The sequence below is a fragment of the Aegilops tauschii genome, chromosome 7 (genome assembly GCF_002575655.3).
Source record: "Aegilops tauschii subsp. strangulata cultivar AL8/78 chromosome 7, Aet v6.0, whole genome shotgun sequence".
NCBI lineage: Eukaryota > Viridiplantae > Streptophyta > Magnoliopsida > Poales > Poaceae > Aegilops > Aegilops tauschii.
In genome coordinates, this window is record NC_053041.3 from 468893601 (window position 1) to 468902919 (window position 9319).

The following is a 9319-nucleotide window of genomic DNA, read 5'->3' on the forward strand; positions in this document are numbered from 1 at the left end:
CCCCCTGCCTCGTGCCTTCCTCATTGATCCTCTGACGTGCACTCCAAGTCTCCCGGATTGCTTTCTTTCCAAAATAACTTTCCCGAAGGTTTCATTCCGTTTGGACTCCGTTTGATATTCCTTTTCTGCGAAACACTGAAACAAGGGAAAAAATAGGAACTGGCACTGGGCTCTGGGTTAATAGGTTAGTCCCAAAAATAATATAAAAGTGTTTAATAAAGCCCATAAACATCCAAAAAAGATAATATAATAGCATGGAACAATCAAAAATTATAGATACGTTGGAGACGTATCAACCTTTCGGTCTCAGTGTTCCGAGGCCATATCTGCATATGCTAGGCTTGTCAAGTTTAACCCGACTATTTTGCGTGTGCAAAACTGGCTTGCACCCGTTGTAGATGAACGTAGAGCTTATCACACCCGATCATCACGTGGTGTCTCGGCACGACGAACTTTGGCAACGGTGCATACTCAGGGAGAACACTTTTATCTTGAAATTTAGTGAGAGATCATCTTATAATGCTACCGTCAATCAAAGCAGAATAAGATGCATAAAGGATAAACATCACATGCAATCAATATAAGTGATATGATATGGCCATCATCATCTTGTGCTTGTGATCTCCATCTCCGAAGCATCGTCATGATCACCATCGTCACCGGCGCGACACCTTGATCTCCATCGTAGCATCGTTGTCATCTCGCCAACTATTGCTTCTACGACTATCGCTACCGCTTAGTGATAAAGTAAAGCATTACAGGGCGATTGCATTGCATACAATAAAGCGACAACCATATGGCTCCTGCCAGTTGCCGATAACTCGGTTACAAAACATGATCATCTCATACAATAAAATATAGCATCATGTCTTGACCATACCACATCACAACATGACCTGCAAAAACAAGTTAGACGTCCTCTACTTTGTTGTTTCAAGTTTTACGTGGCTGCTACGGGCTGAGCAAGAACCGTTCTTACCTACGCATCAAAACCACAATGATAGTTCGTCAAGTTGGTGATGTTTTAACCTTCTTAAGGACCGGGCGTAGCCACACTCGGTTCAACTAAAGTTGGAGAAACTGACACCCGCCAGCCACCTGTGTGCAAAGCACGTCGGTAGAACCAGTCTCGCGTAAGCGTACGCGTAATGTCGGTCCGGGCCGCTTCATCCAACAATACCGCCGAACCAAAGTATGACATGCTGGTAAGCAGTATGACTTGTATCGCCCACAACTCACTTGTGTTCTGCTCGTGCATATAACATCTACACATAAAACCAGGCTCGGATGCCACTGTTGGGGAACGTAGTAATTTCAAAAAAATTCCTACGCACAAACGGGATCATGGTGATGCATAGCAACGAGAGGGGAGAGTGTTGTCCACGTACCCTCATAAACCGAAAGCGGAAGCGTTAGCACAATGCGGTTGATGTAATCGTATGTCTTCACGATCTGACTTATCCAAGTACCGAACGTACGACACCTCCGAGTTCAGCACACGTTCAGCTCGATGACGTCCCGCGAACTCCGATCCAGCAGAGCTTCACAGGAGAGTTCCGTCAGCATGATGGCATGGTGACGGTGATGATGATGCCAGGGCTTCGCCTAAGCACCGCTACGATATGATCGAGGTGGAATATGGTGGAGGGGGGCACCGCACACGGCTAAGAGATCAAGAGATCAATTATTGTGTCTAGAGGTGCCCCCCTTCCCCCGTATATAAAGGACCAGGGGGAGGAGGCGGCCGGCCAGGGGAGGGCGCGCCAGGGAGGAGTCCTAATCCCACCGGGAGTAGGACTCCCTCTTTTCCTAGTTGGAGTAGGAGGGGGAAAGGAAGGGAAGGAGAGAGGGGGAAGGAAAGGGGGCGACGCCCCCCTCCTTGTCCAATTCGGACTAGAGGGGGAGGGGGCGCGCGGCCAGCCCGAGCCGCCCGTCCTCTTCTCCACTAAGGCCCATCTTGGCCCATTAAACTCCCTGGGGGGTTCCGGTAACCCCCCGGTACTCCGGTATATGTCCGAAACTCCCCGGAACCATTTCGGTGTCCGAACATAGTCGTCCAATATATCGATCTTTACGTCTCGACCATTTCGAGACTCCTCGTCATGTCCGTGGTCACATCCGGGACTCCGAACAACCTTCGGTACATCAAAACACAAAAACTCATAATACAATCGTCACCGAAACTTTAAGCGTGTGGACCCTACGGGTTCGAGAACAATGTAGACATGACCGAGACACGTCTCCGGTCAATAACCAATAGCGGAACCTGGATGCTCATATTGGCTCCTACATATTCTACGAAGATCTTTATCGGTCAAACCGCACAACAACATACGTTGTTCCCTTTGTCATCGTTATGTTACTTGCCCGAGATTCGATCGTCGGTATCTCAATACCTAGTTCAATCTCGTTACCGGCAAGTCTCTTTACTCGTTCCATAATACATCATCTCGCAACTAACTCATTAGTTACAATGCTTGCAAGGCTTATTGTGATGTGCATTACCGAGTGGGCCCAGAGATACCTCTCCGACAATCGGAGTGACAAATCCTAATCTCGAAATACGCCAACCCAACAAGTACCTTCGGAGACACCTGTAGAGCACCTTTATAATAACCCAGTTACATTGTGATGTTTGGTAGCACACAAAGTGTTCCTCCGATAAACGGGAGTTGCATAATCTCATAGTCATAGGAACATGTATAAGTCATGAAGAAAGCAATAGCAACATACTAAACGATCAAGTGCTAAGCTGACGGAATGGGTCAAGTCAATCACATCATTCTCCTAATGATGTGATCCCGTTAATCAAATGACAACTCATGTCTATGGCTAGGAAACATAACCATCTTTGATTAACGAGCTAGTCAAGTAGAGGCATACTAGTGACACTTTGTTTGTCTATGTATTCACACATGTATCATGTTTCCGGTTAATACAATTCTAGCATGAATAATAAACATTTATCATGATATAAGGAAATAAATAATAAATTTATTATTGCCTCTAGGGCATATTTCCTTCAGTAGTACACATCAAATCTGTTGGTGAAGGTGACGGTGAGCCCTATCGGCGGAGTCCTGGAGTTTGGACGCACTTCCTCCAGTCGGAACATCACCGACGAGCCCGCCGGGAGGCGGGCTAAGCCCGCACGGAGGAACCACTCGGCAAACCCCCTGGCACCCCTCCAGCGTGAGAACGCCCACACGCGGAGCGTCCTCTCCACGATGACGCCGGCCGGATACCGTCTCTCCGGCACGGTCGGTGGGAGCTCGAAGGTGGGGCCGTTGTACTGCATCCTCGCCTCGCTTTGAGAGTGCTTTGAGTTTGGGTGAAGAAGAGAAGGGGGCGACGCAAATGGATGTGTGGAGAATAGGTGGAGGGGTGGTGGTTTAAATAGGGAAAGGGGAAGGGAAGGGGAGTGGCACCGCCCGCGCTTTGGATTTGCTACGTTCAAACGAGCCGCGTCGATCGATATGCCACTTTAATTGCCAACAGGTTTTAATTGCCACGTTGAATAGATGCAAGTGGATCGAAAAGTGTGAAACAATGCTCTACATCGAGGAGACACGCGTGGGAGAGGATACGAACCAGCGGCAGCAACCGTCCCTGCGTCCGTGGCGGCTCGCGTGAAAAAGAGGCCGGTCAGCGCATCGTGGCGGCGGGCGGCGGCACATGCAGGTAGGCTAGCTACGTGCATGCATGCAGGCTAGCTGCTGGACATGTCGTGCATGCATAACAGGCTTCTGTCGTTGCGGCGCGCGCACGACCCAAGTCTAACCACGGCCCAACGGGCTAACCCCGGCACCGTCCGCCGCGACCCCACTCATCAGGTCCAACGGGCGACACAGTCAGCGCGGCCCCACTCGTCAGAGTTAACGGTCAAAGCACTGACCCGACGGCATCCACCATTTGTGACCAGTTCTGAGGGTTTCGGGTAAGGAAGTGGGGAAAAGTGAGCAAAAGTTAAAGGTGTGGGGATGAATGAGTATGGCTAAGAAACCAGGGGCACAGATGTAAAAATCCCAAAAGAGATACCACTCAGGTTTTCATTTATCTGAAACCAAGTGTCTTTTACAACATTTACTAACTTTTCATCAATATATACACTTGTGCTGCACCCCTTGAGATAATAAAAGTCTGGCCATGTTCATGAGCACTTGACTTGCATCCACCGGGCATCGAAACCCTGTCTTTACACTCTCTGCATCTCGCCTCAGATCGCTGCACACGTACGTACATCTTTTTGCATGTTCTTCTATGCCTCTGAAGCACCCCGTTCACTCACTCACTCAGCAGTCAGCGGAGACATGATCAAACAATTTCTGTCAGTTCAAACTTAGAGCAGGCCAGCAGGGGGTCGGAGGAGGCAATAAAACACCTTTCAGTTCAGGTAAAAAAATCCTGTCAGTTCAAATAAAAAATTCCATCAGTTAGATAAAAAATCCTTCAGATAAAACTGGGCCTGCTGCAGTTGAACGCGAAATACTAACCAGAGCCCAGGTTATCTAGGGAAGCATGTGTTATTCACAAGAATTTTGTAACAATATATTTTTGGTATCATGAAGGGGAGCCTTGACGCGGCGGTAAAGTTGTTGCCTTGTGACCATGAAATCATGAGTTCGAGTCTATTATAGACCGAAAGTGGTCGGATCCTTCCCCGGATCCTACGCAAGCAGAAGCTTGCACCGGGCTGCATTTTTGCATGCCTTACTAATCCAGATGGATGGCAGATCATTTCTCTAGGTAACTTAACTTTACAAACAATGATGAATGTTAGTTGGATGATTACTACTCCCTCCGTCCCGTAATATAAGAACGTTTTTGTTATTAGTGTAGTAGCAAAAACGTTTTTATATTATAGGACAGAGGGAGTAGTACATAATTATTTTCTCTAAGTGGACGAGTGCTCACCGAGAAGTGAACAATTCTGGAATCAATGAACCACTGTGGATTTGCCATATAACTTCTGAAGAACATGTTCAGAAGGAATGGACGATTCAGAAAATAATTCCCCCAGGACCAAGAGGGATTCAGTTTACTTCAGAAAGCACTTGCGTGCGCAGGCCTGAGAGCAGATCCACCCAGCTACCAACGGCTCGAAGTACATTTGTGATCGAGAACCAACGATGGTGTGCCGGCAGGACGGCCGGCCGCCGCGCCTGAGCTACTGTTCCGGCGACCCTCGCCGGCCAACACTCTTTAATTAGCTCTCCATGAATAAATACTACGCCTACTAGTCTTTGTACGACTGTACGTATACCAACCGTATCCGTATCTAGGCCGTATGTACTGACATGTATTCGTGTGCCCTCTTCCTCCATCCATCCATCCGTTTTCCTCCAGATTATTCACAATTTCTGCATGCCATCTTCCTCCTCCCGTACGTCTTCCCGCTCCTCATGTCGTCCTCGTCATGAGCGTGACGCCCGACAGGTCGCCGCCGAACTCCTCGAGCACGACGAGCAGGTTGCCGCTGGGCTTGAGCCACGACCGCGGCACGTGGTACCACCGCTGCGAGATGTCGCCGCAGTTGGTCTGGCACTTGGCCTCGCTGAAGGTGCCGGCGTAGCTGCAGGCGCCGCAGCTGCCGGAGGCCCTGTACGACCAGTACCGGCCGGCGTTGTTCCCGTTCACCCAGATCTGGCCCTTCCCCATGCTGCCCATGTCCAGCGCCACCGGAGCGCTGCCCGCCGGCGCCGCGAAGTAGGCCTACAGGTCAGCAGAGAAAAACAGTTCAGAACTGTAAAAGTTCAGTGGCAATGGAAGAGTAGTGGCGAGTGGTGACAATGTCGACGGTGATCCGTCGCTGACCTTGTGCCATGTGAGCGGCTGCGCGCCGCTGGCGCTGCCCCACTCGACGGGGGAGCTGCCGCTGATGGAGTTGACGCCGAGCGACTCGCCCTTGAGGCCGATCTGGTACGTCCATTTCTGATTGCTGAGGTCCCTCTTCCCCTGGTTGAGCCCCGACAGCGTCACCGGGCCGAGGACGCCCACGTTCCAGGCCTCGTAATGGGTCCCTTGGTTCTGCCAGAGAGTTACCATGTCAGAAATGGCCTGAGGACCGAGGCAGTGCAGGTGCTGCCATGGCCATGGCAGCCTGAATCAATGCGAGATGAAAACTCACAGGGAGGCCCATGGCGGAGCTGAGGATGGAGATCTTGTTGCTGCCCTGCCACATCTTCACCGGCTTGCTGTACGTCAGCTTGGGGCTGTTGTAGCCGCCATAGGCAACGCCTGGGACACGGACAGATGTTCATCAGTAAGTAGTACAGTAACATTCAGCCTCGATTTGATCGATATATATCGGACAAAAAGATTCAGAGTTTCAGACAGTACCGAAGGACTGGCCGTTGACGAACACCTGCACCGAGTGGCCGGCGGAGTTGATGGTGAGCTGCGGCCACTGGCCGGACTTGAGGAACTGCTCGCTCGAGTCGATGTTGACGCTGCATCAGGGGGAAAATTCAGAGATCAGCGGAGGTCAATGAATGGTTCCATGGAGACAGTCAGAGAGAGATGGCCAGTCCGTCACTCACTAGGTGGTGTACCACAGGTAGTCGGACTTGTCCCAGGTCATGCTCAGCTGCTCCACCAGGCCGTCCTTGGTGAAGGCGCTCGAGTCCAGCGCGTTGGTGTCCTCGCTGTACGACTGCCACGCCAAGCCCCCCGCCGGGTTCATCTTCGCCGGCAACGACGGCTCCTTCACCTGCGCCACAAATCGACAGAATGTCAGGGCATGCTGTCGTTCAGTTGAGGCTGCCTTGTGTTGTTTCTTTCTTGAGCAGCCGTACCGTGGCGGTGTTGAAGACGGCGGTCTTGCAGTCCGGCAGGATGCTGATGGACCAGGCCGGGAGGTCGTACCGCCGGCCGTTGTACACGACCCTCGCGGCGGCGCTCGTGTGGTAGTTGGACAGGAACGCGGCGCAGGCTCCGGTGCTCGACTTGAACACGTACGCCTGCACAAGCAACAGATATTCCATCAGTTTCAGAAGCATTTCTTGGCTCTCTCGTCACCTGAATTTGTGTAGGGATGGAATGGGATGGGACGAGACCGAACCTTCTCGTAGTTGCCGATGCGCTGGACGGTGGGATCGCCGGAGACGAGCGCCGGCTCGGCCTGCTTGATGGCCTTGTGCAGGTCCCTCAGGTGACCCCATTTCGGCTGCCTGATCAGACCTGCGCACCATGCCACCAATGGTTTTCCGTCAGTTTGCAACTGTTTCTTGCACCCGGGAAAAGCAGAACACAAACTGAAATTTCTGAATCCTGCTTGCTGCACAGATGGCGTAACGGTCGACGTACCGTATTCGTCGATCGGCGCGTCGTAGTCGTAGCTCGTCGCGATGAACGGGCCGCCGGCGGTCCGGTCGAAGTTTGTGCCTCCATGGTACTGAAAGAAAGACAGATCAAATGTTAGGTGCCACTGCCACTACAACTGAAATCCCAGTGACAACACGTGGTAGCTCCAGCCTCGGTGGCTCACCATGTAGTAGTTGACGAAGGAGCCGCCCTTCTGAACGAACCTGGCCACGGCGAACGCCATGTCCTCCACCGGCCGGTGCGGCACCGCGCCGCCGAACGCCGTGAACCTTCAACAAATCGGCCGTGTCAACAATGTCGTGAGCTTGCAGCAGGTTGCAATTCCGGTGCAGTTCATCGAGGGTTTTCATTTTTCACGTGTCGTGTCATGCGAACTTACCATCCAGTCCAGGCCTCGGTCCACATGGTAGGCTTGCTGTTGGAGTTGGGGCTGAAGTAGTCGCAGTAGAAGCCATTGCAGGAGTTTATCTGCATGCGGCCAACACGAACCCGTTCATCGTTACCCGGGGAGCACAAGCTGACAAATATTTCAATTTTAAAAAGAAAAGGAACGAATTACTAGTAGCTAGCATAGAGTAGGAGTATATTTTGTGGTGGCAGTGCCAGGCTGCAAAGTGGGCAGCTTGATTCGGTGATGTGATGTCCTAACGGCAGAAGCATGTGCCCGGCGCGAGAAAGCGAAGTGGTTAAATCACTACGTAGCTGGCACCGCAATTTGCTCTTTCGGCAATGCGCCATGGGACATGCCGCCATGGCATTCATTGGCAGCGATGGCGAGATGAGAAGGAGATGGCATGAGATTATTACCACGGGGTCAGGGGCGTCGTCCTGCTTGCACATGACCCAGGGCACGCCGGCGTCGGTGGCGACGGCCATCTTGGCGGCCCAGTTGGCGTAGGGCTTGGCGCCGGCGCCCATGGCCGACTCCATGGGCCCGTACTCGTTCTCCACCTGGGCGAGGATGATGGGCCCGCCCTGCCACTCGAAGAGGCCCTCCGACTTCATCATCGACACGATCTTCTCCACGAACCTCTGCATCTCCGCCTGCCCATGCGCGTCCACAGTTCATCTCAGCTCCGTCGTCAAATCATCAAACCCAAATCGCAATTCAGCCAGCACTGTACCTTGAAGGGACCGTTGTCCGTCCGGAAGCTGATGCCGGGCACGTACTTGAGCCAAACAGGGAATCCACTGCAACACCGCCCAAAACGATCCAAATCACCACCAAGGAAGCAACAAGAATGAGCGCTGGGGGACAAGAATCACATTGAGTTGGTTACCCGAAGTTCCACTCGGCGCAGACGTAGGGGCCGATGCGGAGGTGGACGTAGAGGCCGGCCTGCTTGGCGAGCTTGACGAAGCGGACGAGGTCGTAGCGGTCGGCGAAGTGGTACTGCCCGCGGGCCGGCTCGTGGCCGTTCCAGAAGACGTACGTCTGTATCACGTCCAGGCCGCCGTCCTTGGCCTTCTGGATGAGGTCCGGCCACATCTCCGGGGTGCTGCGCGGGTAGTGGATGGAGCCGGACATGAGGATGCGGCGCTGCCCGTTGATCACCACGGCCCTGTGGTCGTAGGACACGGCGGCATTGGCGACGGCGGCGAAGGCGGCCGCGACGAGCAGGGCGAGGAGGAGGCCGCCGGAGGGCATGGTGGCTCTGTTCTCTCCGCCTCGATGGGCTGACAGCTCGGACAGTGTGAACCAACTCCAACTGGTGGTTGGCTTCCTGGAGGGGCAATGGAGGGAGGGAGGGACGGGTGGGAGAGGAGGGGAGGCGTGGATGGCGCTGGGCTTATAATGTGTGTGCCGATGACGGGGCCTATCTATCGGCTGGACGGAGGGACGGACGGACGGCGCCGGTGCCCGAGTGGGAACGTGTTCTTGATTTCTGGAATCTTTTCTGCTTGTTTAACTGCTCTCCTTCGATCTTTCCCCCTCCCTTTTGGATTACCGGATGCTGTTTACCACTGGGGAAGGAGGAGGAGGGGGAGGGGGAGG

At 52.9% G+C, this 9319-nt stretch overlaps 1 protein-coding gene across 1 annotated transcript; it reads right to left on the reverse strand.

Moving 5' to 3' along the window:
* Nucleotides 1-4928: 4928 nt before the first annotated feature.
* Nucleotides 4929-9112, reverse strand: LOC109752654 (beta-galactosidase 9). The gene is made up of 13 exons (XM_020311554.4): nucleotides 8604-9112; nucleotides 8448-8514; nucleotides 8131-8367; nucleotides 7703-7791; nucleotides 7487-7592; nucleotides 7306-7393; nucleotides 7061-7179; nucleotides 6795-6959; nucleotides 6540-6709; nucleotides 6340-6449; nucleotides 6128-6237; nucleotides 5815-6027; nucleotides 4929-5712 (listed from the first exon to the last, which is right to left on the reverse strand). The coding sequence occupies exons 1-13, from the start codon at nucleotides 8969-8971 to the stop codon at nucleotides 5401-5403; spliced, it is 2154 nt and encodes a 717-aa protein (XP_020167143.1). The 5' UTR covers nucleotides 8972-9112; the 3' UTR covers nucleotides 4929-5400.
* Nucleotides 9113-9319: the final 207 nt, after the last annotated feature.

What these genes read in the sequence shown, in the direction of transcription:
- LOC109752654 (XM_020311554.4), bottom strand. Translation starts at nt 8,971, where the DNA reads ATGCCCTCCGGCGGCCTCCTCCTCGCCCTGCTCGTCGCGGCCGCCTTC. An exon ending in TGCGCCGAGTGGAACTTCGG is followed by an intron (nt 8,515 to 8,603) that starts GTAACCAACTCA and finishes GCGGTGTTGCAG; the next exon opens with TGGATTCCCTGTTTGGCTCA. An exon ending in CGCGCCGATCGACGAATACG is followed by an intron (nt 7,180 to 7,305) that starts GTACGTCGACCG and finishes CATGGTGCGCAG; the next exon opens with GTCTGATCAGGCAGCCGAAA.